At 49.9% G+C, this 27,654-nt stretch overlaps 1 protein-coding gene across 4 annotated transcripts in view; it reads right to left on the reverse strand.

Moving 5' to 3' along the window:
• Nucleotides 1–8,168: 8,168 nt before the first annotated feature.
• The window catches only part of TPST2 (tyrosylprotein sulfotransferase 2), a 54,555-nt gene continuing 35,069 nt past the window's right edge, over nucleotides 8,169–27,654 (reverse strand). For all 4 annotated transcript variants that reach the window (XM_019977795.2, XM_019977796.2, XM_019977794.2 and 1 more), the window contains exons 3-7: nucleotides 22,612–23,517; nucleotides 18,582–18,780; nucleotides 14,006–14,056; nucleotides 10,365–10,413; nucleotides 8,169–8,697 (exon numbers count right to left, since the gene is read on the reverse strand). In XM_019977795.2, the coding sequence (XP_019833354.2) occupies nucleotides 10,372–10,413; nucleotides 14,006–14,056; nucleotides 18,582–18,780; nucleotides 22,612–23,453 (1,134 nt within the window). In that variant the 5' untranslated portion in view covers nucleotides 23,454–23,517 and the 3' untranslated portion in view covers nucleotides 8,169–8,697; nucleotides 10,365–10,371. The remainder of the gene's footprint in view (nucleotides 8,698–10,364; nucleotides 10,414–14,005; nucleotides 14,057–18,581; nucleotides 18,781–22,611; nucleotides 23,518–27,654) is intronic.

The raw sequence follows: 27,654 nt of genomic DNA on the forward strand, positions 1-27,654 counted from the left end.
GCCTCCCTGTCCATCACCAACTCCCCGAGTTTACTCAAACTCATGTCCATTGAGTCGGTGATACCATCCAACCATCTCATCCTCTGTCATCCCCTTCTCCTCCCAGCTTCAATCTTTCCCAGCATCAGGGTCTTTTCAAATGAGTCAGTTCTTTGCATCAGGTGGCCAAAGTATTGGAGATTCAGCTTCAGCATCAGTCCTTCCAATGAATATTCAGGACTGATTTCCTTTAAGATGGACTGGTTGGATCTCCTTGCTGTCCAAGGGACTCTCAAGAGTCTTCTCCAACACCACAGTTCAAAAGCATCCATTCTTCAGCACTCAGCTTTCTTTACAGTCCAACTTTTACATCCATACATGACTACTGGAAAAACCATAGCTTTGACTAGATGAGCCTTTGTTAGCAAAGTAATGTCTCTGCTTTTTAATATGCTGTCTAGGTTGGTCATAACTTTTCTTCCAAGGAGCAAGCGTCTTTTAATTTCATGGCTTCAGTCACCATCAGCAGTGATTTTGGAGCCCAAAAAAATAAAGTCTGTCACTGTCTCTACTGTTTTTCCAACTACTTGCCATGAAGTGATGAGACTGGATGCCATGATCTTAGTTTTCTGAATGCTGAGTTTTAAGCCAACTTTTTCACTCTCCTCTTTCACTTTCATCAAGAGGCTCTTTAGTTCTTATTTGCTTTCTGCCATAAGGGTGGTGTCATCTGCATATCTGAGGTTATTGATATTTCTCCCAGCAGATTCCAGCTTGTGCTTTATCCAGCCCAGCATTTCTCACGATGTACTCTGCATATAAGTTAAATAAGCAGGGTGGCAATATACAGCTTTGATGTACTCCTTTCCCGATTTGGAACCAGTCTCTTGTTTCATGTCTAGTTCTAACTGTTACTTCTTGACCTGCATATAGATTTCTCAGGAGGCAGGTCAGGTGGTCTGGTATTCCCATCTCTTGAAGAATTTTCCACAGTTTGTTGTGACCCACAAAGTCAAAGGCTTTCGCACAGTCAATAAAGCAGAAGCAGATGTTTTTCTGGAACTCGCTTGCTTTTTCAATGATCCAACAGATGTTGGCCATTTGCTCTCTGGTTCCTCTGCCTTTTCTAAACCCAGCTTGAACATCTGGAAGTTCACCAGTCATGTATTGTTGAAGCCTGGCTTGGAGAATTTTGAGCATTACTTTGCAGGCGTGTGAGATGAGTGCAATTGTGCGGTAGTTTGAACATTCTTTGGCATTGTCTTTCTTTGGGATTGCAATGAAAACCGACCTTTTCCAGTCCCGTGGTCACTGCTGAGTTTTCCAAATTTGTTGGCATATTGAGTGCAGCACTTTAACAGCATCATCTTTTAGCATTTGAAATAACTCAACTGGAATTTCATCATCTCCACTAGCTTTGTTCATAGTAATGCTTCCTAAGGCCCACTTGACTTCACATTCCAGAATATCTGGCTCTAGGTGAGTGATCACACCATTGTGTTAATCTGGGTCATTAAGATCTTTTTTGTATAGTTCTTCTGTGTATTCTTGCCACCTCTTCTTAATATCTTCTGCTTCCGTTAGGTCCACACCATTTCTGTCCTTTATTGTGCTCATCTGCGCATGAAAATTTCCCTTGGTATCTCTAATTTTCTTGAAGAGACCTCTAGTCTTTCTCATTCTATTGTTTTCCTCTATTCCTTTGCATTGATCACTGAGGAGGGCATTCGTATACCTTTCCTTTTCTCCTTTGCCTTTCGCTTCTCTTCTTTTTATAGCTGTTTGTAGGGCCTCCTCAGACAACCATTTTGCCTTTTTGCATTTTTCTTGGGGATGGCTTTAATCACTGCCTCCTGTAGAATGTCACAAACCTCCAACCATAATTCTTCAGGCACTCTGTCTATCAGATCTAATCCCTTGAATCTATTTGTCACTTCCACTGTATAATTGTAAGGGATTTGATTTAGGTCATACCTGAATGATCTAGTGGTTTTCCCTACTTTCTTCAATTTAAGTCTGAATTTGGCAATAAGGAGTTCATGATCTGAGCCACAGTCAGCTTCCGGTCTTGTTTTTACTGACTGTATAGAGCTTCTCCATCTTTGGATGCAAAGAATATAATCCATCGGATTTCGGTGTTGACCATCTGGTGATGTCCATGTGCAGAATATTCTCTTGTGTTGTTGGAAGAGGGCGTTTGCTATGACCAGTGTGTTCTCTTGGCAAAACTCTATTAGCCTCTGCCCTGCTTCATTCTGTACTCCAAGGCCAAATTTGCCTGTTACTCCAGGTGTTTCTTAATACTTTTGCATTTCAGTCTGCTATAATGAAAAGGACATCTTTTTTGGGTGTTAGTTCTAGAAAGTCTTGTAGGTCTTCATAGAGCCATTCAACTTCAGCTTTTTCAACAATACTGGTCGGGGCATAGACCTGGATTACTGTGATATTGAATGGTTTGCCTTGGAAACGAACAGAGATCATTCTGTCGTTTTTGAGGTTGCATCCAAGTACTGCATTTCAGACTCTTTTGGTTGACTATGATGGCTACTCCATTTCTTCTAAGGGATTCTTGCCCACAGTAGTAGATATAATGGTCATCTGGGTTAAATTCACCCATTCCAGTCCATTTTAGTTCGCTGATTCCTAAAATGTCAATGTTCACTCTTGCCATCTCCTGTTAGACCACTTGCAATTTGCCTTGATTCATGAAGCTAACATTCCAGGTTCCTATGCAATATTGCTCTTTACAGCATCAGACTTTACTTCCATCATCAGTCACATCCACAACTGGGTGTTCTTTTTGCTTTGGCTCCGTCTCTTCATTCTTTCTGGAGTTATTCTCCACTGATCTCCAGTAACATATTGGGCACCTACCGACCTGGGGAGTTCATCTTTCAGTGTCCTATCTTTTTGCCATTTCATACTGTTTATGGTGTTCTCAAGGCAAAAATACTGGTTTGCCATTCCCTTCTCCAGTAAAGACCCAAGAAGCATTGTTAATGTATACACAGAACAGTGGACTTGGAGTCAAAAGATGTGGGTCTAAATTCCCATGGTCCTGAATTAAACGAGAAGCTACAGGAAGCCAATTACTTGGGAAAGGGGTCTGTGTCTCTGTATCCCCAACGATATGTATTGTCCATGTGCCTGACAGATAGATACTACATAACATGTACTCAGGAAAGGATCTAGAAAGTGAGGTTTTAGTAGAGGAGAAGGCCAGAGGGAGCAAGTCAGAGACTGAAGGTCCATTATGGAGCAGAGTGAGGGAACGGAGACAAGATAAACCATTTTGAGCCTGGGTCTGAAAATGTACTTGCTTCTGTTTATAGGTCAAAGCCAAAAATAAACTTAAGCTTGGCTTCTCTGTAGCCATGTCCACAGCTTTACAGCAGACTTTATGAATCTATAGTTACTTTGATCTCAAGGGATTGATGCCACTGGACTTACTTCAACAAATGGACCCTACCACGTGGCTTCTGGAGAAGGAAACTTTGTGGATGGTCGTGGGGTCATTGAGAATACAGGCTCTGATCAAGTGATCAGAGTGTATGTGTCCCCTAGAATGGGGCGAATGGAAATCTTCAATAGGATGTCCTGAGAAGATCAAAGCATCAATCCTGCGATTTCTGCCAAGGTGCATAACCTGAATGGACCCATGAGGATACATAAGACAAACCCCGGTAAGGGGATTTGTATACAACAACTGCTCTGCGGCTTCCCTGGTGGCCCAGTGGTAAAGCATCTGCCTGCCAATGCAGGAGATGCCAGTTTGATCCCTGGTCCTGATCCAGGAAGATCCCAAATATCGTGGAGCAACTAAGCACTTGGCATCACAACTGCTCAGCCTGTGCTCTAGAGCCTGGGAGCCGCAACTGCTTAAGTCCACAAGCCCCAGAGCCTGTGCTCGAGAGCAAGAGAAGCCATGGAAATGAGAAGCCAGCACACCTCAGTTAGAGTAGCCCCCGCTCTCCACAACCTGAGAAAAGCCCTCGCAGGAAAGACCCAGCACCACCAAAAATAAATTCATTTTTTCAAAGAACTGGTCTGCAGTCTCCAAAACTGCCAAGGCAGTGAGAGGTAAAGAAAAACCCTAGAACTGTTCCAGACCAAAGGAGACTGAAGAGACTGACAACTAAATGCAACAGATGCTTCTGAACTGGATCTTTTTGCGATAAAGGAAGTTATTGGGGCAGCTGTCAAAACCCCAGTGGGGTCTGAGGACTCCACGGCGGTCATGCGTCCATGTTCGTTTCTTGCTTTCGACGACTGTCCTGTGGTTACACTGGGGAATGTCTTTGTTAGTTGGAAATACTAGAGTATTTAGGGGGTGACAGGACGTCACGTAGGCAACTTATTCTCAAATGATTAAAAGAAAAAAAATGTTTTCTCCCTGAATGTTCATTGGAAGGGCTGGTGCTGAAGCTGCAATATTTTGGCAACCTGATGGGAAGAGCCAACTCAAAGGAAAAGACCTTGATGCTGGGAAAGATGGAGGACAGGAGAAGGGAGCGACAGAGGATGAGATGGTTGGATGGCATCATCGACTCAATGGACACGAGTCTGAGCAAACTCCAGCAGACGGTGAAGGACAGGGAAGCCTGGCACACTGCAGTCCATGGGGTCGCAGAGTCGGACACGACTGAGCGACTGGACACCACGACAACAATGCACTTAGAATTTTTTTTTAAAGAAGTTTCTGGAGTAAAACTTCAAGGACGCAAATAATCTCCACTTAGTTTCTTCTTAGACCTGGGCAGGTTGTTTCACTTCTCTACACCTCAGTTTCCCATCTCTACTGGCCTATCATTTTTGTTTGGCTGGATAGCAAGTGGGATCTTAGTTCCTCGACCAAGGATTCAACCTGCACCCCCTGGGGTAGAAGCACAAAGTCTTAATCGCTGGACAACCAGGCAAGTCCCTCCCATCTCTAAAATAGGGATAAAGCTAGTACTGCTCTGAAAGGCGGTTCCCAGGCCCAAAATAAAAGGCGGGAGAGTGAGCTAAGTAACGCACGTAAGAAGCTCCTAGCTGTCAGATCTACTCTGATTGAGGAGACAATCGCGTGTCTGCGTGGACAGCCTCGAGCCTCAAGGACAAGTGGTTTTTCCAGACTTTTGGACTCAAGTGCTCAGCCTCCGGAAAAGCCAGGAGGGAGGTGGCCAGAGGTTTAGTTTGGGAATTCTCAGATCCAGCCTGGTCTCCCAGAATTCCCCAGATAAAACCCTTCATTTGGGGCCCAGGGGCATCCAGGCCCATGTCTAGGTTCCCAATGAGGTGCTCAGACATGTAGCCTTCCCAGGAGGGGTTGCCAGGCAACAAGGCTCCTCAGCAGAAGCCTGGCAGGGCTCTCGGACACTCATTGGTCCATTTCTTCCCTTTTCACAGAACAGGAGACAGAGGAGGCCACGCCATAGGGGAGGTGCCAGGGTCACACAGGGCGGTTTAAGGGCGGTGCCGGACAAGCACTTTCTCTGCTACACCATGCCTGCCCCAGCCCTATCAATTCTGTCCACTTACTTGAGCGAATAACGTATAGACTGACTCCTGTCTGCCCAGGGTCACAAAGAAAAAAAGCTCTGCATATGTCATCTCTTCGATTCCCCAAGCTTCCAAGGTAATTTCTGTAATATTTCCACAGGGGTCCGCACTCCTAATCGCCCGCTTAGGCCACTCACACCATGCAGCACTGCTTCTATATTGCCTTCAGAAGATTTCGGGGTGGGGGGAGGAATCCTGAGTTACAACTTTAAATAGGTTGGTACCATAGAAACATTCTGTAAGCGGCATTTCAAAGACGATATATTTAAAGTCTAGCACAAGTACTTTTTCTGGGACACTGACATTCTACAGTGGCACATGGCTGAGTCTTAATTTGAGTTCTGTCACAAAAATATATATATCATGTCCTGAGCTTGGCAGAACCGAAGACCCAGATGAGCTGAGACTAGCAAATGTGGTTTCCTTTTAAGTGTTTCTTACAGATGGTTTCTCCCCTACTTATCTTTCAAGAATCTGTGAGCACTGTCCTGAGATAGCTGAGAGCGGTTCTGCAGGCCTGGGGCGGTACCGTGTAGCAAGCACCCTCAAAAGGCGATACAGGTGAGGTGAGGGGAAATGGCACTGCGCCGGCTCCAGGTGTGTCCTTCAACCGTGTGGCATCTGCTGGCAGGGGCAGCTTTCATGTGAGAAGTCTGGCTATCCCGAGACCGCCATGCCACAAGAAGTCTGGACCGGCACGTGGAGAGGGCACCTTTTAGTGACGCCTGCAGATGATCCGACACCTGAGCCCGGGCACCACACACTCGAATGCAGGAGCCCACAGTGGACCATCTGACTAGGGAGACAAGCCCCGGCCACCATCTGACTACGAGGGTCGCTCTAGTTGACTCCCAGAACTGAGAGGCTGCACAAGGCATGGTTTTAAGTTCCAAAGCGGGGGCTGGTTAGTCACACGGCGAGGGGTGGGCGGAACCATGAATGAGCCTGGATGCCTTCCGGGACGCTGACTCTCCACAGCGGCACTTGGCTTAGTCTGATTTTCAGTTTTTGTCACAAAAGAACACGTATCGTGGCCTGAGCTTGACAGAACGGAAGATCCAGACCAGCCTGAGATGAGCAAAAAGTAGCTGAGATCACGCCCCTCGAGGGTCATGAGCTTCCTGCGCCCACGACTCCGGCAGCAGCCCATCCCACTGCCGTCTCAAGACCAGGAAGACACGAGCTGCTTCCCTATGTGAGCTCATCACTCACCAGGCATCACACCCACCTCACCCACCAGCCCCTCCCAATAAACCCAGGAAGTTCTAACTTCCCCCTTTTACAGATGAAGAAACAGGGGCACAAGCCACATAGCTGGTACTCTGGCCCGACTCCAAAAAGCCATACGCCACACCACCGTGAGTCACGGCCTTCCCGAAGCCACACTACAGTCATGGGAATGAAGGGAAGCGGGTGTGAGTAAAACATTTAACCCTTAAGGATAAGAAACTGTTCTGGGCCTGGTCGATCCCTAAGCATTTGGGGGATTGTCAAGCCAAGGACCAACTCAGCAGGTTTGGAGAGAGTTCAAATGCTGCAGATGTCAAAGAAAGGAGGGGACCGGCTCCTGGGAGCTCACCTCCTGAAATGGAATGTCCTTTACTAAAAGGAGTGTCTTTGGATCCCTAGGACCCGGCCCACAGCGGGCCAGAGAGTCTATGTCAATCCTGTGATTTATGGGGGAGAGTCTTGGGTCACGATATTATCATTTGGCCTCTTGAAGGGCTGGAGACAAGAGTAACCAAGGTCAGTTGCCCCGTGCCTTCGTGACTGACGCCCAGTAAAAAAAATGCTGGCACCAAGGTGCAGGCAAGCCTTCCTGGCAGGCAGCATTTCACACAAAGGTCATGCACATCCTTGACGGGAGAAGTGAGCGTGTTCGTTAAGACTCCACTAGGAGAGGGTATCTGAGGGCTTGTGTGTAGGCTCTCCTGGACTCTGACCTCTGCGCCTTCTCCCCCTTTGCTGACTTTAGTTTCGAGTATTTATTTGGCTGTGTCAGGCCTTCACTGCGGCATGCAGGATCTTTCATTGCAGTGCCGGGCTCTAGAGTACACAGGCTCAGTAGCTGTTCTGAGTATGTGGGATCTTAGGTCCTCAAGTTCCCATGGATCCAACCCGCCTTCCCTGCATCCCAAGGCGGATTCCTAACCACTGGACCAGCAGGGAAGTCCCTCCTTGCGGATTTTAATCCACATCCTTTCACTGTGATAAACCATTAACTCTGAGTCCACCGGGTTTGCTGAATTCCATGAGTTCTTCTAGCCAACTGCAGAGCCCGAGGGTGGACCTGGGATCCCCGACACGGGAGTTCAGCTGTGCCCTTGCATGGACCTATTCTCCAGCTTTTGCTCTTCATCAATCCACCTGATAAAACTCAACACAGAGAAGAAAAAAATCTATTCACTCGTAAAGTAAGTGTTAAAGTTGCTCAGTCATGTCCGACTCTTTGCGACCCTGTGGATGGTAGCCCGCCAGGCTCCACGGGAAATCCACAGGATTTCCCAGGCAAGAATACTGGAGTGGGTAGCCATTCCCTTCTCCATGGGATCTTCCCAACCCTGGGATGGAACGCGGGTCCCCTGCATTGGCAGGCGGATTCCTGACCACCTGAGCCACCAGGGAAGCTCTCTGTAAAGTACAGCATGGACAAATGAATCCCTGTTCAGTTTATTCAAATAATATATATATATATAATTTTTTTTTCTCTGTGAAACTGAGTAGAACCAAGGAAGAATAAAAGAAAGCCTCATATATTAAATTCTTAAATAGATTCTTTGACTTCAAAAGTAAGGGTCAACAGGAGAGGCACAGGCGGTGGGCCCTGACCCAGACACAAAGCCACCACAGCAGTCCTGCGAATTGAGGATGGCAAATCCATTTCTTAAAAAAAAACAAAAAAAAAGTTCTCGAGGGGAAAAATATAAAATAACCTAAGTTTCAAAAGCTGGACTACTTTTACACCCCTGGCTCTCTACCCCGGACTGTCCTAAGACAGAGTATCTCAAGGTTAAGTTTCCAATGACATAGCTTTTGCAAACGTATATGCAAAGATGTTCCTCGTGAGCAGTCCTGTTTTGGCGGTTAATAGCAAGCAATATGCTTGGATTAGAGGTCCGATTTCCACTCGAATGCAAAGTTTCTCCTCTTCTGGCAAACAAAACCATGTGCCGAGATCTGAAAGGGGGGAAAAAAACGGGCGTTAGGCCCCAGAGTCATGATTCCAAAATAGCTCTTGTATATTTATACGTGTGACGGCTGGACGGATGGTCTGCGTGCACTCACATAAGCCTGTGGGATTTTCCTATAGCATCCCAGATGGCCAAGAGAATCTACACTTAAAAATGTCTCCTGGGTTCTTACCCACAGCTCAGCCTGCTGCTGCCTCTTGACCTCGAAGGTACACTTTCCTGACTTAATGAGGAGCAAATGGCAGTGATGAAAAGTGCCAGTGAATTTCTGGAGGGCAGGGGAGGAAGTGTGTTCAAGGGGAACTCCCTACCAGGAATTAGCTAAAGCACACTGTCTCTGGTACCTCGTCTGAACAGTAAAGCGGGGAACAGATCTGGCTTGCATCAAAGGTTCAGGATTCTACTAAGGAACCCGCAGAAAGAGAGCGAGGGGAATCGAGTTGGGAAGAAACCCGGAAAAGGCTGCTTTCAACACGAGGCTTCTTAGGGACAAAGCGGAAGTCCTGGATTTTAGCACAACTCAAGATGGGAATCCTGGTAATGACGATGACTTAAGTGTTTCTCCAGCCTTGGGGGCTGATGCAAAGGGGATTTCAAGAAAAATAAAAAAACACGCTGATTATTTAAAAAGAAGGCAAGGAGACTAAAAACAGGCTCGAGGCTAGAAGCTCTGTTACAGTTTAAAAGCAGCAGCAGAATAAATACCCAGGCAAGTTGGTCCTAGCCTCCGAGTCCCCCCAGGTTTCCTTGAGCCTGACCAGAGAAGCAGGAGTGTAAGGAAGTGAGTTCAGTGGCTGGAGCCTTAGCTCTGGGGCCCACGGCCAGGGCCCAGTGCCCCCACCCGGGCCAGCTCACTTCAACTCACAACCACCCTTGCAAGTGGAACAGGGGCAAACCCCCATTCTCCAGACAGGGAAACAGGCCAGCAGGAGTCCAGAACAGGGGCGAACCCCCATTCTGCAGACAGGGAAACAGGCCAGCAGGAGTCCAGCCTGGAGTCCGTTCTGAAATATTCGACTTCCCGAGATCAGAACCTGTTTTCCTGCCCCCCTGGCAAAACACGGATGAAAATCATCTGTTAAAAGCAAACTCTGGGGGAAGATGACTTTTGGCGGCTGTGTGACCTTGAGCAAGTCCAAGCCCTTCTCTGGGCTTTGGTTTTTCTCCTCCGTAAAATCGGGGACCTGCCTCCAGGGATGCCGAGGGTAACAGGAGTAATGGCCGAGGACCACTTGGGCCAGTGCAATGGGGGCTATTCTTAGACCAGAGCCGCCTGTGACTATTATTAGAACATTAATTACCTTGGGCCAACCTGATGCTGTTTATAGAAGCCAGGCTGCCAACAACAGCCTGTGCAAATCGGTCTAGAGTCCCCCCATCACACTGGTCCTCTGTAGCCCCTGTCCAGTGACAGAGGAACTTGTTTCTTGTTGGTTCACCATTGACCCCCGCTGCCACCCAGATCCAGAGCTAGGAGACCAAGCCGATTCTATAAATAGCTCCCCAAGCCATTGCCATAGAAACCTAGATGGGCTGGGTTAGTCCACCTTGGTAGCCTCTCCCAGAGCCAGGGAGGCTCAGGAGGAACAAGCTTTTCAGAAAAGTGGCTGGTCTCAGAAGTGGTGGGAGGCCCCGGGAAGTCCACAGACCTACCTGGAAATCATGAGCTTCCTAGGTGGGAGGAGGTGCTGTTCAGGTTCACCTGGAGGAAGACGACACACAGAGGAAGGGTCACGGCCAGGTGGGGGTGCCAGGGTCTCGCGGCCCTGAGGTTCAGCCCTTAGCGCCACTGAATTGCGAGCACACTCTCTCACTGAGCTACTGTGAACATGACTTGTTCAGTCATGTCCAACGCTTTGTGACCCCATGGACCGCAGCACGCCAGGCTCCCGAGTCCTTCACCATCTTTCAGAGCTTGCTCAAACTCATGTCCATCGAGCTGGTGATGCCATCCAACCACCTCGTTTTCTGTCGTCCCCTTCTCCTGCCTTTAGTCTTCCCCAGCATCAAAGAACATGACATGACAGACCCCCTCCTATTCCCCTCTGCCTCCCATTCTAGTGGGGAGAGCCTGCCTGCTCAGCAAACGCGTCTGTACGGAATTATTAAGTCCAGGCAACACAGTGGGCTGATCAGTGACGGGTGCTGGGGCACCTTCAAACAAAGCGATTCACAGAGGCCCCTGCAGAGGGATGACGTTTCAGTGTAGTGTAATGAAAGATCTGGGCTTCCCAGGCAGTGCTGGCGGTGAAGAACATGCCTGCCAATGCAAGCAGGCACGAGAGACACGGGTTCCATCCCTGGAAGACCCCCTGGAGGAGGGCGCCGCGACCCACTGCAGTATTCCTGCCTGGAGAATCCCATGGGCAGAGGAGCCTGGCGGGTAAGGAGCGGGACACGACTAAAGTGACTTAGCACGCATGTACGTAATAATAAACCTGCATCTTTACCCTGGTCCAGGCACCAAGCTCCTAGAGCCCTTGCTGTCTCCCTAGTGATAAAAAGCATCTTTTGTCTGCAAATGAGATGAGGGGTGGTTAGGGCCCCCGAGCTTCAGGGTGGGGGCTTGCTCACCCATGTTTAAGGGGTTGGAACTGCAGTGCCCGCCGCCCCTACCCAGACCTCTGGAGAGCAATGAATAACGAACGGTCAACGATTTAATCAACCATGCCTACTTAATGCGTGCATGCTCAATCGTGTCCGACTCTTTGCAACCTCATAGACTGTAGCCCTCCAAGCTCCTCTGTCCATGCAGTTTTTCAGGCAAGAATACTGGAGTGGGTTGCCGTTTCCTCCTCCTGGGGAATCTTCGCGACCTAGGGATCGAACCCACGTCTCCGGTGTCTCCTGCACTGGCTGGTGGATTCCTTACCACTGTGCCACCTGGGGAGGCCACATGCCTACTACTTAATGAAACCTCTAGAAACATCCTTAAAGGATGAGGCTCAGAGAGCTTCAGGGCTGGTGGACAAGTGACAGAAAGGTGGGTAGTCTGGGCATCTGAAGAGGGGGCACTCTTGTGGGGCGGAGGCCCTTCACCTGGGGGGTTAGAGGCTATGTCTGGAAATCAGTGTCAGAATTGAACTGAGTTGTGCAACAGCTAGCTGGTGTCTGGACAGTCAGGTCGTTGGTGCTGGAAATCACCCCATGAGCAAAGACCTAGATGATGAAACGAGGCCAGCCGTGCACAGATGTGGATAGCCAAGCATTCCGGGTAGAGGCAACAGCAAAGCCCTGGGAAGGAGAGGGTGTGTGGAGTTTAGGAAGTGAGTACTCATTTCTTGCATGAGCTGCAATTCTGATGTGTGAGCTGCTTTGTTTTGCTGGCTTCCAATTTTCCTATTTTTTTTCATTGCACAAGGGCATTTTGGATGGCTACATAGTACCCTAGTATTCTGTACAATGTACACACCACCATTACTCAGCTGTTGCCTAAGGCTGTTTCCAAGTTTTACAGTGTCCTGCATGAGGTCATGTGTATACGGGGGGCGGGCACAGTGGAGGAGAAGAGGGCGGGAAGTAGGACTGTGATATAACTCGCGGGGCAGCTCTCCTGAGGGCGGGACTGCCCACGATGACAAAGCATATTCCATCCCTTTATTTTTGGTCCTAATAGAGCGAAAAAAAAAAACAGTCCCACACAGTGCAAGAGAGTGTAAACTGGTCCAACCCTTTTGTAAGACAATTTTAGCCTTGTAGTTGAAGAGTCTTAAAAAGGACTCTCCCGGGGATTTCCTTGGAGGCCCAGTGGTTAACAGTTCGCCTTCCAACGGTGCAGACTTCATCACTGGTTTAGAAGCTAAGATCAAATGCCTTGCGGCCAAAAATCCAAACCATAGAAGAGAAGCAATACTGTAACAAAATTCAATAAAGATTTTAAAAACCATCCACCCATTCCACTCCCTAAAAACGTATTCTAAGGGAGTGAGTCCACAGAGCCCTCCACCCCTCACCCCACAGAAGAGAGGCAAAACCGGTATGTGACACGATTCAAAATATTGCAAAAATTGCAAGCCATCTGAGGACAACAGTTAAGTGGCAGAGAATGCACTCCAGAGGAAACCATGGAGTCACCCAAAATGGCCATAGTAAAACCCCCAGGAGGGAAAAACACTAAGAAAGCGAAACAAAGCAGCTCACACCGTGCGACTGCCAGGAACACAAAAATGAACATCCAGGTGGGCCCCCAAAAACTATATGTAAAGATGAAGAGTTTCAGACTGTGGTTACATCCCCTCAGTCCACTTCTGTTTGTTGTTCTTGTTACATCTTCTTTGAGTTAAAACAAATAACAAATTAGTACTGACTAATTCTGGCAACATTTTTTTTTCCACAGTGGCATGAGATGGCTTTCTGGTTCCCATGCAGGGACCACCGGACTCAATGCCAGAGGGTCAACATGTACGGGTCCCCAGGCAGTGAGAATGTGTGAGTTTGGTAACTAAAATGGAAATTGGTACAGGGTGGTTCGCCTTTTATTGGCCAACACACAGACATACACACACACACAAACTAAAACCACACACACACACACACACACACAAACAAGCTGAAACTACTGATTTTAGCATCAGGACAACTCATGAAAAAAAGAAGCACTTTCGGGACTTCCCTGGCATTCCCGTCGGTAACACTCTGCGCTCTCACTGCGGGGGCTCAGGTTAGATCCCTGGTCTGGGAACTAAGATCTCACACGTGTTGGCACGGCCAAGAATCAATCGACTTAAAAAAAATTTTTTTTTTTTCTAAAGGAACAGCCTTGCACCCAAAGGAGGATGGCTGGATGGCTTACTGTCAGTCCCAGGAGCGGTTTTTTCTGAGAAGATCCAGGGACTGACTCCCACGGACACACGCAGGATGCAGGGAAGGCCAGGTGTGGGGGACGCGTGTGGGGACACAGGACTGTATCACGTCTATGTCTGCACACATACCTGCATCACGGGACTCTCGTTTTTGGGTAGACTGAGGAAATTCTTGCTCTGGGTTGTGGCTGTGTTTGGGAATGGCCACTTAAAATGAAGCTGAATTTAAGACTGGAGGCATAAAGTTTGACAGTCCCCACCAAATCCCTTTAACTGCGTTCAAGCCAGGGGGCAAGGGGAAGGACAGGGCTCAGGTAGAAGGGCTGCTGAGACGTGGCCCGGGGTGGGTCAGATGCTCAAGAGTCCCTGAGCGGTTCCCCGTCCCCCCCCAGTTTTCTGATGGGAAAACCATCGGCCGCACTAGAGCAGTGAAGTGTTTGAGGGCATAGAGCCAACATGTGGTACTACAGAATTCCCCCTGGGGTTTCTGACCTGAAAATAGCCTTTCAGATTGGCTGGTGTTTTATAGTCCCCTTTCAAGACCTAGGAAAGAGAAAAAAAAAAAATCACTATTTTTAGAAATGATCAAAAAATAAAATTTAGCCCGTCACTTCCACACCCACCCACCTACCCATCCACCCTTCCAACTAACCATTTTTCCATCCATCCAGCCTCCCACCCATCCCTCCAGCCTCCCAACCATCCATCCATTCATCCACCCACCCACCTACCCTTTCACGCATATACCTATCCATCCACCTACCCTCCACCCCCCATCCACACCCCCATCCACCCACCCACCCATCTACCCACCCATCCAACCATCTACCCACCAAATGCACCCATTCACTTATTCATCTGCTCATCTATGCATCCATCCAACAAACACTTATTAATAAGCTCCTCCTAAACGTTTATTAACAATGCTCCGGACATTATTCTAAGCTCTGGGGTTGGGGGTAGGGGTGGGGGTGTGCAGGGATTTTACAACATTAACAAGACAAATTGAAATTCCCATTCTCCTGCAGCTTCCATTCTAGAGGAGGGAGGGCCGGACAATCCACAAGTAACAACAGAACACAAGGAAACAAGAACAGACCAAACCCTGGGGAGTAGAACACGGGAAGTAACAGTGTGACTCGGACTGCCCAGGGCTTCTTGTGAGCGAGTGGCCCAACAGGACCTCTTGGGACACGCGGCCTCTGAGCTGAGCCCCGTGTTCCAAGGAAACCCACCAGGCTGAGCTCTGAAGGAGGAGCTTTCAGACGGAGGGCACGGCAGGCAAAGACCCTGCGGCGGGAACCAGAAAGTCCTAGGCCTTCCCCACTGTTCTCTGGAAACACAAGGCACTGGATGGACCAGTGCTGTCCAACAGAACAGAATGTGAACAACCCTGTAAGTTTAAATATCTCAGTAGCCACAGTATTTAAATTTTTTTTAAAAAGTGAAATTAATTCTAGTGGGGTTTCTTTGCAGGTGGGGGTGGCAGGGGGCGGGGCTTGTGGTAACTCAGTTCCCTGACCAGGAATCGAGTCACACCCTCAGCAGGGAGAGTGCGAAGTCCTAACCTCTGGACTGCCAGGGAATTCCCTCTAGTGGTGCTTTTTTTTTTTTAACTTAACCAGACACATCCAAAAATTAATACTTCAACATGTAATTGATGGGGTTCAGGGCAGGTCACCGCCCCCCCCAGTGCACCAATCTGGCATATTCATTGTTTTGAATTAAAATTATTTAAGAAACAGTCATGCTGGGGAAGACTCTTGAGAGTCCCTTGGACTGCAAGGAGATCCAACCAGTCAACCCTAAAGGAAATCAACCCTGAATATTCATTGGAAGGACTAATGCTGAAGCTCCAATACTCTGGCCGCCTGATGCGAAGAGCTGACTCCCTGGAAAATAACCTGATGCTCAGAAAGACTGAAGGCAGGAGGATGAGATGGTTGGATGGCATCACTGATTCAATGGACATGAGTTTGAGCAAGCTCTGGGAGGTAGTGAAGGAGAAGGAAGCCTGGCGGGCTGAGGTCCATGGGGTTGCAAAGAGCTGGATACGAGTGAGTGGCTGAAGAGCAGCAGCAACAACAGTGCCAGAAGGACACTCTGATCCTCCTTGGAGCCCCTGGGAGCAGGGAATAAATCTCGCCAGTGAAAGATGCCCTCCTATCCCCAGCATCTCTATCACCAGACAAGGAGAATTTGGGGCCGAGAGGGTTGTGTGAACAAACCTTGTCTCTTCTTTGCTAACTTACTCCCCCAAGCCCAAGTGTCTCTGTCTTGTCAGCTCTTCACAAACATATTGTTTCTTTGCCTAAAAGGGATGAAAGATGCCTGCTATGGCCCCTTCCTGTGAATCTCCTATTTTTATGAGCCCCTGTATGTATGATATTAAATTTGTTTTCTCTATTAATCTGTCTTATGTCAATTTCATTATCAGGTCAGCCAAAGAGCCTAGGAGAGAAAAAGGGGAAAGTTTTCCTCCCCTACACGGTCAATATAAAAATGATTAGTGAGAAATTCTACATGCTTTGTGGCGGGGCGGGGGTGGGGGGGGCGGTGCAGGTATGAGTCCATCTAGTCAAGGCTATGGTTTTTCCAGTAGTCATGTATGGATGTGAGAGTTGGACTATAAAGAAAGCTGAGCACCAAAGAATTGATGCTTTTGAACTGTGGTGTTGGAGAAGACTCTTGAGAGTCCCTTGGACTGCAAGGAAATCCAACCAGTCAACCCTAAAGGAAATCAACCCTGAATATTCATTGGAAGGACTGATGCTGAAGCTCCAATACTCTGGCCACCTGATGCGAAAAGCTGACTCACTGGAAAAGACCCTGATGCTGGGAAAGACTGAAGGCGGGAGGAAAAGGGGGTGACAGAGGATGAGATGGTTGGATGGCATCACCAACTTGATGGACATGAGTTTGAGCAAACTTCAGGAGTTGGTGATGGACAGGGAGGCCTGGCATGCTGCAGTCCAGGTTGCAAAGAGGTAAACACGACTGAGTGACTGAACTGATGAGGACCTCAAATCCAGTGTGAATTTCACACTTGCACAGCACCTTCCCATATGGACTCATCACAGCTCAATGGCTGCACAAGCCTAGTGGCTGTAATGGACGGCTGGGGGATAGATGGTCTCATTAGCACTGCGGTCCTTTCAGGACTGAGTGTACTGCCAGGACCCAGGACAGGAACATTCTGTGCCTTCAGCGCACACCCACACAGAGCTTCCAATGAGGGGATTTATCTTCCCAGCCACAGCAAAACCACTGTAAAGACTAAACAAGGTGTCTGGCACTGGTCAAGACTTATGGAACCCCAAGGAGTAATGGGCTTGCCTCGTGGCTCAGATGGTAAAGAATCTGCCTGCAATGCAGGAGACCTGGGTTCCATCCCTGGGTTGGGAAGATGCCCTGGAGAAGGGCATGGCAACCCACTCCAGTATTCTTGCCTGGAGAATTCCACAGACAGAGGAGCCTGGTGGGCTACAGGCCATGGGGTCACCAAGAGTCAGACACGACTGAGCTACGAACACGTTCAACGTGTTCAGGGAATAAGCCTTTTTGTTTTTTGTCATCTTGATTATATTTTAAAAGTATACAAGGTCACAAAACTAGAGCAAGCTTTTGGCTTTTTAAATTTTTTTAATCTAATTCTGTTCTTACATCAAAATATGCACCATTGGATATGTAAGCCGGAAAGTTGAAATTTAAAAAAAATCATATTTGAAACTGACCCACTCAACTCTCTAATTGCATATGTGAAAGGTCAAAATATTTCTTCTCAGAAGCACAAGTGTATCTGATTCACAGTTAGGAATGAGGTGAAGTGAATCAGTGAATTGTGGTTCTCATAACACTTATGTCATTAAGTTCGTAGAAAACAAGAGTTCTTCTTTGGGGAGTCAACCTCTTTGGAAGCGATCTAGAGAACTTTCTCTATTTTACACACACAAACAGCAGAGCTCCAAAGAGCTGATCTAAACCATCACTGCTCATCAACATCTTTTTATACAACGCCCAAGGTCAGGTTTGACTCTGGGAGCTTCTGACCCACAGTCTGGGACCTGCCGGGGGCTCTGCCTTTTAAAGAGACTCCAGAGAAGCTGCTGCTGAGCCCCTGGCTAAGAATGCAAGAAAGGAGAGGCCAGCTTTGGCTAAGAATGCAAGAAAGGAGAGGCCAGCTTTCTCTGAGGCTCTCGGCCCATCCCAGCCACCTCTCTCTCCTGAGAAGCACTTGGGGGCTGGATTCCAAGGTCACCACCAGTCACTGTGGCTTCTTTTTAATCCCTTAATGACTTCTGTATTATGAAATATACATATATACAGGAAAGTATCCAAAACCCCTAAGTACAGTGTAAGGGATAATAACTATGGTTAAATAGTAAATGTTAAAATGAATAGTAAATATCAAACCAAAAATAATAACAGAGTGATAATCAGCCGTATCCAGGTTGCCAACACCCAATCTCTCCACGCACTCTGGGTGTCTACCTTGGATCTCTGAGCATTTTCACAAGTTTACAGAATCAGCCGATGTTAGGGGAAGAAGAAGGAAGGAGATCAATAGATGGGCTTATACTTCAAGGACAAGGGCAGAGCTGCCAACCCGCTGTGTGAGTAAATTCTCTCTCTTCCCTGGTTGGGAAGCTAAGAACCTGCATGCCATGCAGCACAACTGGGAATGAATAAATAAATAGAAATGAAACCTTACAGGGGCAATCAAGGGACCCATCCTTGATTTATTCACACCCCGCCTCAACAAAGACTTGAAGGGCTTTCCAAACAGATGAACTGACAGCTAGGGAAGCAGAAGGGAAAGGACAAGGCTGAGCAGAGAAAGAGGGTGAAATCAGCACACAGACGGGCCCACCAGGAGATGCTACGGAGTGTGAGAGGCAGAATACCCACTGGTTTTGAGCTTCCTGGTGGCCCAAGCGAAAATGGGAATACAAGCAGTCATACAAAGACAGACACATGCCAGCTGCTTAGGAATCAAGGGACTGAGTGTCTTCTCGGGTAGCAGGAGCCCCCACCCCTGGCCGCATCTCCCCGTGGGCAGCGCACTCACCCGGTGTGTGTTGTTGATGACAATGGGGTCGGGGTTGCCGTAGTTGGGCGGGTTTGCATAGGGGTCATAGCCGAGCCGGGCCAGCATGGGGGCGATCTGGGCCATGTCCCTCAACACGTCCCCAGGGATGTGGCCAGTCCACTTGGAGAGAGCTTCTAGGTTCACGGGCTTGATGACCTGGTCTGTGGATCGTTCAATCCTGGGGAGAGAGGGCGAACTGGATGGGGTGTGGGCAGACCCAGGTGGCGCTGGGGCAGCAGGGAAGGTGGGGGGGACCTGGTTCTTGGAACCCACTCGGCTCCCCTAAACTCTGAGAAAGTGGGTGAGTCATCTGGCCTCAGCATACCTGCTCTGTACAATGGGTTTAAGAGCAGAGAGTGGGAAGCTGGCAGAAACACCATTTCAGTGGGGCTCAGATTCCTGACCTCCGTGACTTTTTATTTACATGACTAAGCTGGACGTGACCTTGACTTCTTCCTTGACCTCTATGACTTTTTAAAAATGACTTTTTATTTACCTAAGATGGGCTAAGATTTTGTTCTTGAGAAGTAATTCTAAAGCACTAACAGTAAGGTGAAGAGCCCCTGTGGTCACCACTCCCAGTCCATCAGCTGCCTGCAGGGGCCCGACCATGGCATTCTGGAGTCTGCCTCTTCTTTCGGTCTGTTTTCTGTGCTTTTAAAAGCAGAGTGGCTAAGGGGCCAGACTGCCTGGGGGTGGGTGCCAGCTGTGTGACCTCAGCAGAGTGACTGAGCCTCTCTGAGCCTCAGTGTCCTCATCTATAAAATGGGAATCATTAACCTACCCTGCTGGGCTCTTCTGAGGAGTAAACAGGTTAATAATAAAAGAGCATCGGGTACATTCTAAGGTCTCAGTGTTAGAGTGCACGCTCTCTCTCTCTCCTGCACGTATATACATGGAAAATCTATGGTTTTGCTTGCAGATTTAAACACAGAAGTTACATGCTATATATAGTACTGCTCTGTAGGCTTTTTTTTCCCCCACTCACTCAATACCTCCTTCTTTTTCCATCCCCATAAGGTGGCCCTGGAGGTTGTTTCCAGTTTGCTGTTAGGATGAAAATGCCGTCATCTTACGCATGCTTTCTCAGTCTCCCAGATAACAGGGTTACCACCTCATCTGATCATGATGGTCTTACTGCTTATATAGTTCAGGGGTTTCATAAGCTGGAGAGTGGGGAAGGATCGAGGACCTATTTCTAGATGCGTCCATCCCAACCAAGAGATAACTTGGGAACAAAAAACAGTCCAAAAAGATGGAGCAAAAGGAACTGGGATGGGGAGGGAGGGAGACCGGGGAGCGAAACAGGGTGGGATGATGGGGGCGAGGCATGGATATGGGGGCTACAGACTGATCCAAATCTCAACTCTAGCCAGCGTGTCAAAAGATCTCAAACACGGTTCTAGGTATTTTCACCATATAAACATCTCTGCCACAAGCAGTCTCGCCCCATGACGATCACCCACAAAGGCTGTTTTGCCATAAAAGATAAAATCACTTGCTGACGGTTACATGACAAGAGAAAATGATAATGTATCGGTTTCTACAGGTCCTTGGGTGAGCTAATCTAAGCCAGATTCTGATAGAATTTTCACCGTGTTCAAGACACATCAGGAATCAAGTAACCATCCCATTTTGGGGGGATAGGAGGAGCTTGATTCTTCTTTTGCCTGTTTTTTTTTTTTTTAAATTGAAGTATAGTTGATTTACAATGTTGTATTAATTTCTGGTGCACAGCAAAGTGATTCACTTACACGTATATATTGAATACATATTCTTTTCCATATTCTTTTACTACGGTTTATTACAGGATATTGAGTATAGCTCCCTGCATTATACAGTAGGTCCCTGTTGCTTATTTTATATAGAGTAGCTTGTTTCTGCCAATCGCAAACTCTTAATTTATCCCTCCCGTTTCCCCTTTGGGGATCGTGCTTATTTCCTATGTCTGTGACTCTGCTTGTTTCCCAGCTTCATCTGCGTCATAGTCTAGATCCCACATACAAGTGATATCACTCGATGTTTGTCTTTCTCTGTCTGACTTACTTCACTTCCTACGATCATATCGAGGTCTAACTGGGTTGCTGCGAATGGCATCATTTCATTCTTTTTTTATGGCCGAGCAGTATTCCACTGTATATATGGGCCACATCTTTTCCATCCACCGATCTACTGATGGACACTTAAGTTGCCTCCACATCTCGGCTACTGTGAACACGGTCCCCACTGTCCAATACTATGATAAATCTGGTAAAGACGGCAGGAGGGAGCAAACCACTGTATCTAAACTAGCTAAAGACCCATCATCAACGCTCCCAAAGGCTTCTGTGAATCAGCAGCTGCCGCTTTCCCACGAGCCACAACTCGGTACCCTTTTGGTTTTGACAGGTGGGAGGGGTGACTGCTCAAGAGGACTTGCAGAACCTGATATGTTATCATTTCCTAGTACAAAGAAACCAAAACTGTCAGTCAACCAGTTATTTCATCTTTTACAGCAAAATACTCACTGCAGAGATGTTTACGGCAAAGAAACCCAACCCGATCCAACGTGTGCCTGGCCTCTACCACACCCCTTGTGTCTACAGGACTTTATGGGACAATCACATAGCCGCATCCCAGGCCAGGGATGGGAGCTGTGCTTATCATGAGTCAGTAACCAAAGTGTCCCAGAAAGGGAGATGTTAAACAGAATATGGTGATTGTGTTGTGGAATATTATACAGCCATTCAAAGTGATGTCACTGCAGAGTGCTGGGGGCTCATGGGAAGTGTCCCACACACAAGGTGAAGAGAGTTTACAGAGGAACCTGCCCAGCAGGACTCTGGTTTCATTCCCTGACCAAGGACCAGCAGGCCACAGGTCAAAATCGGGGTGGGGGGAGGATTATGGGTGGTTTTCCATTCCTGTTTTATGTACGTTCCCAACTTCCTGCCATCAGGATGTATTCCTTTGGTCATCTGATGTTGTGTCAGGATGATTTACAAAATCCCAGCTCCAGCACCAGCTGGCGGGGGTGTCCAGTCCATGGGCACTTTTACTGCCAGAAGGAGAGCTGCTGAGCTCTGCTCAGGGCTCCGGAGCTCCTGGAGACAGGGCCTGGGAGGGCCCAGACGTTAGAGAGATAGGAAGCATTGTCCCAGGAAGGACCGCTCTTCCACTGGGCTCTTAGGGATGCTCGCACCTGAGCAGGATCCAGGCATGGGAATGGCACATTCTGGCCCTGCCCTGTCCCAGGGTCTCAGGAGAGGGAAGAGGGTCCCAGTCATGGACAGCTTGAGAGAACAGGGCCTGGAGTCCAACAGGTGTGAGTTTGAACCCTGGCACCACCTCTTGCTAGGCCAGTAACTTTCCTGAGATTCCGCTTCTTGATCTATAAAATGCGGTTAAGAGCAGTTCTTATGTCCAAGTTTGCTGTGAAGATGAGGGCAATAATGATGGTTGGGGGCTTAACTCAGTGCTGGGCACACAGCAGGCGCTCAATAAGAGCAAAGGCAAGGCCAGTGGGGATGCCACCAAAAGCAAGATCAACACTAAAATGAAGGTAATGGGGATTAACAGCACCTAAGAGATACCACCCCATCTGAAGTTCACACGTGAACAAAGGTGGACGGATTCTATCCCCACGCTACCGATGAGGAAACGGAAGCACAGAGAGGTTGAATCCCCTGCTGAAGGTCACACAGCTAAAAAGGGACGGGGCTGGGACTTGAACCCAGACAGCCCGGTCCCAGAACCTGTCCTCTCAACCTTTATCAACAACAGCTGATTACACAAAGCCCATGGACGTGGTGAGGAGGGACTGCCCCCTTTTGGAGGGGGCTAATAAAACTGAGGTTTCAGAGAAGTCCAGCAACTTGCTCAATGCCACACAGCTACCGGGAGGGAGATGTGGATCAGAGCTCTGCTCTTAACCACTGGTCGTCTCAGATCTCTGTTACAACAGAGGTGGTTCAGAGAGGCACAGTGACCGGCCCCAGGCCACACAGCAGAAGGTGGGGGCTCCACTCACTTGGACAGGGAGACGCCGCCCGGCTTGCCGATGAGGTCCTCATGGTGCAGGACAGCGTCGCTCCAGGCGATGCCCAGGAAGTCGAGGATGACCTTGAGGGAGCGCCGGGGGTGTAGCACCAGCTGCTCGTAGTACACGGGCAGGCACTTGTCCCTGCCCACCTCCATGCACTGCGCATACATCACCTCGATGGCCTTGTTCCACTTGGTGAGGCAGTCGCGGTAGCTGCTGAGGTCGAAGCCAGCGATGGTGACCTTGCGGGTGATCATGGAGTGCACTGAGGCCCGGCCGTCGCGCACCATGAGCAGGAACTTAGAGTTGGGGAAGAGGCGCGACAGGTAGACGGAGGACTTGAGCGTGAAGGGGTCCTTGTTGCAGAGCACACGGGCCGGCTCGCCGTGCTTGGCGATCACCTCCAGGATGAAGGCCTGCATGGCGGCGTCCAGCACCTCGTCCGTCACGCCCGCCTCGTCCAGCCGCAGCTTCTCCCGGCCCGACTTGGACCAGGCCTGGCGCATGGCCAGCACGCGTGGGATGATGCGGGTCTCCTCGCCGCAGCGCACCTCGGGGTGCGCGTCCAGCATGGCCCGCATCAGCGTGGTGCCACTCCGGGGCACGCCCCCGACGAAGATGAGTGGCATGGCCTTGCCGTAGCGGTACTCCACGTGGTCTGCGCCCACCATCATCAGGTCCTCCTGCTCGGGCCGCATGGTCCGCCGGGGGCCCCGCAGGCCCCCTAGCACCGCCTGGCACTCCAGCACCCGCTGCCCCAGGTGGACGGCCAGCACCAGGGCCAGGGCCAGGCCGGCTGCCAGCAGCGCCCTCCGCACCGACAGGCGCATGCTGGGCCCGGGGCGGGGGGCGCGCTTCAGGGGCAGGCGGGCGGGAGCCCTGCGGCGCTCACATCTGGAGAGACAGAGAGATACAGGGCGGGGCGGGGGGAGGGGGGGGCGGTCAGGGAGGCCGGCGCTTTGCCATCCAGACCCCGACAACAGCCCACGAGGATGCTGACACCCACAAGAGGAAAGTATGATGAGCCCGGCTCTGTGCCGGGCAGGTCCTCCCTCTTAACTCGGGAGATCCAACAACCCTCAGGGGAGTCGCTATTACTACTCCCAGGGCCCCTGAAGGCCTGGTTCAAATCCCTCCTCCCCACTTCCTAGTTGGGGGACCCTGCCCAGTCCCCGTAACCACTCAAGGCCTCAGTTTCCCCGTCTGATATATGGCAAGTGAGTGACAGTCGCTCCGCCACGTCAGACTCTTTGCGACCCCACGGACTATATATAGCCTGGCAGGTTCCTCTATCCATGGGATTCTCCCGGCAGGAACAAATGGAAAGAGGAATCGTTTTTTTAAAAATGGACTTTCTTGAAAGACAGTTATGTGAAATTCTCCAAAATGTGAACATACTAAAAGCCCTAGAATATCACATTTCAGGAGCACAGTCATTTGATAAGGAAGAGGGTTTTGCCTGTTTTTACTCACAGCTGTCTTCTCAGCCCCTAGCGCAGTGCCTGGCTCCTAGTGGGTGCCCAGTAAATATTTATGGAACGTGCCTGGGTGGAATGAGTGGGGCCCGGGGTAGAGCGAGTGCTAGGAAGTGATATCAGCAGAGACAGGAGGAAGCCAAGGTATGGAGGGGCTATTCACAGTCACCCGGCTGGGAAGCGGCCAAGCTGCGGTCCGTGATGGGGACCCTGGGCAGGGGTTAGGAGCCAGGTCTGTGTCTGCTCTGAGCGACCGCCGTCTGCCTGTGCAGGAGATGCTTTTCAGAAGCTGCAAAACATCCTGGGGCCTAGGCTTCTTCCAGAATCACTGTCCATTCATTCAGCCTTCCCTCAATCAATGCTTAGGAAACAATGAAAGGTGCCAGGCTGGAGGCCGGAGGCAGGACAGTGGACAAGACAGCCGGGCCTCTGGCCTCAAGGAGCCTATGTCCCAGCAGTGGATGGAGATGATTCACAAGCTCTGGCCAGACTACAATACCAGCTTCCAAGGAAATGAGCTGGACACCATGAGCAGGATCAAGAAGGGGCAGGAGGAGGGAAGTCAAGGAGGACTTCTTGGAGGAGGTGACGTTCAAGCTGAGACCCGGAGGAGGAGCTGGCTATGTGAAGATGTGAGGGAAGGGGTGGGGGGCTCCAGGCAGGGGGAACAGGGACAGCCGAACTCCAGGATCGGGGAGGATTTAGGGTGCTCAAGAACCTAGGAGAGGAGGCTGCTGGGGCCAGAGGGGAGGGAGGGGGGAGATGGGGAAGGAGCTGGACTTACTCTCAGGGCAGCCCCTGCAGACAGGGCCTGCATGGGTGAGAATGGAGGCAAGGAGGTCAGTGAGGAGGACCCTGCCCGCATTCCAGGGAGACTCAGGGATGTGTAGACTGTGCGGGTAATGTGGGAACAGGGGGAGGGAATGATACGGGACCTGAACCTAGCTCCTTACCCCTTGTAAATGTCACTGTGAAAGTTGATCAGACCCAATGCCAATGCTGTAGGTTAGGCACTGGTCTTGAAAAGCAGGGGTCCACCCAGCCCAGCCCCTCCCCCTTCTCCAGTCACTCAATCGTCACCTTTACCCTCCTCCCCCGTTCACTCTCAAGGTCCTTTGATTATGCAACCTCAGCTCAGAAGGTGCAGACTCAGATGCTGGAGAGGCAGCCCTCCTCCAGCCACCCTAGCTCTTCTCCGTGTCACCCCCACTGGGTTTCAGAGCCTTTGTTTCCTCTCTCACCTCTTTCTAGAATCAAAGTGAAGCTCGAGGCCTCTGGGCATTCGAGGAATCAGACAGACCTGGGTTCAGATCCCAGCTCCGCCACTTCCTTTGCGGCTGTGTGAGCTCGGGCAACAGACTCCACCTCTCAGAGCCTCATCTGTAAAATGGGTCTAAGAGCGTCCACCTCGAAGGGCTGAACAGTAAACAGCCTCTAAGAACTTAAGAATGTGCCCAGCACATACAAAGCATTTGAAAGAATATTAGCCATGATCACTGGTTATTCATTCATTCCAACATTTCATGAGTTCCTACTGTGTGCGGGAGTCGGGCTATGGAGCTAAGAGACACAGACTCGGCTCTTCAAGTCTACTTGGACTATGGACCCACATCAGGTAGGGGGTTATGGGTTCTACCTGTGTAGGTGCGGGAGGGCTGCCTATAGGAGGCAGCCTTCCTGCTGCGTTATGAGCAGTGGACAGGTGGTGTTTTGAATAGCTGGGTGGAGCAGAGATAGAAGGGAATAGCCAGGGCAAAGTCACAGGCAGGAGAGAACCTAGCATGATGGGAGGCGGGGTGGGGTTTGGGTAGGTGTTCAGCTGAAACCACTGGAGGCCCTGGTGTGCAGCTGGACCAACCCTCCCACAAGGGCTTGGACTACCTGGGGCCCCTCAGGCCACAGCAAGTGGAAAACAGACATCAGGGTGAAAAAAACACACCATCTGAGGCCGAGGCTCGAAACTGCTGAGAGGCCCTGGCATTTCCTGGCCATGTGGCTTTGGGAGAGTCACTTCCCCCATCTAAGCCACAGTTTCCTCAGCTGCAAAGAGGGGTGGGTCCGCTGACCTCAAAGGCTGCCATGAGGGTTCTAGAAGCAACTGACAAAGTGAGTCTCACCTGGGGGTCGCTGGCTTCACTGAGCACTGGAAAATAGCTGGGGACCCTCTTCCAAGACGCACAAGCCTACCGTAAATTGTTGGCAGTTCATGGGTACACTGGATTCAGGGTTGAGGTAGGGAAATCTAACGCTACTTTTTGGGCAGAGGCAGACTGGACAGGCACAAAGTCACTCAGAAATCCCTCCGAGGTGCCCTCAGCTTCATTAAATGCTCAGTGAAATTCTGACTGTAGCCCTGAGACTAGAAATCTGCCAAAGATGATTATTTCAGTGTCAATGGCCCTGGTGGAGTGTCAGTCACACTTTAGCTAGAATTAGTGCAATCGCCTTTTCTTCCTGACACTTGGTGGGGAGGGAGAGACTGCAGCTTAGGGAACAGAAGAGGGGACGATTTAGGAAAGTGGTTTCCAGAAAAGACAGACACACTGTGCCTGCCACTGTGAGTGTGGGTGTGTGTGTGCACGCATGCATATGTGTGTCCTCTTGAGCTTACGTGTGGAGTTGGAAGTGATCCGGATACTAAATACCAGGGGGGAAAGCCTGTATGAAGGGACAGACAGAATTTTTAAGCTGTTATCAACTCCCGAGTTTTGCTTAATGCTGAGCAGTCATCTGGCTATAGCGCTTTAAAACAAAGCCCGGAGTTGTGTATTTTTTACACTTACTGAGCACATCCTCAGCTAAAGTTTATTTCACGCATCACCTAGGGGGATCCCCTCTGCCACCTCTGGGTGGAGCATGCCTCCCGCTCAGCAAGCAGCTCAGAAAGCGGAGGCCACTTGCCGGAGACAGGTCAGGGTCAGATTAGGGGCTGAGGCCACGCTGTTCACGGTCCTCAGAGAGGACCCAGCAAGGGGCTCATCTCTGGGCCTGTCTCTGCCACTGGGAGAAGACAGCTCAAAGTGGGAAGGTAAGACATGAGCAGGAGACAGCAAAGTCCAGCAGGGCAGCTTGAGAGGCAAAGGCAGGGCGACTTGGCAGAGAGAAAGCCGCTGGGAACCCAAGAGCAAATGGTAGCTTCCAAACCACCCAGAACCACAGACCCCATCCACTCCAGGAGGGGCCAGTGGGCCCGGCCCAGGGACCAAGGCCTGCCCTCCACTGCCTACCATGCAGCCAAACTCCATCAAGGGCAGTGAAGTCGGGGGCTAAGAGCCTCAGACTCAGAGTCCTGCAACCCCGGGTTCAAATCCAGCCCCTACCACTTGGAGCTGGATAGCCAGACGAGGGACCTCAGCCCTCTGAGCTTCAGTTTTCTCCTCTAGCAAAGGTGGGCTGATAAGAACCTTTTCTCGGGGAGCTATTATGAGATGTGGGGAGCTTTTGTGTGAGGCGCTGAGAAAGCACGCCAAGAATGCTGCTGCTGGACACTGGAGAGGGGGGAGGTGTTTAGGTTCTGGCCGCGCCTTGAATCGGCTCAGTGATGCTAGGTAAGTCC

Source organism: Bos indicus, chromosome 17 (assembly GCF_029378745.1).
Source record: "Bos indicus isolate NIAB-ARS_2022 breed Sahiwal x Tharparkar chromosome 17, NIAB-ARS_B.indTharparkar_mat_pri_1.0, whole genome shotgun sequence".
In the NCBI taxonomy this organism is placed as follows: Eukaryota; Metazoa; Chordata; class Mammalia; order Artiodactyla; family Bovidae; genus Bos; species Bos indicus.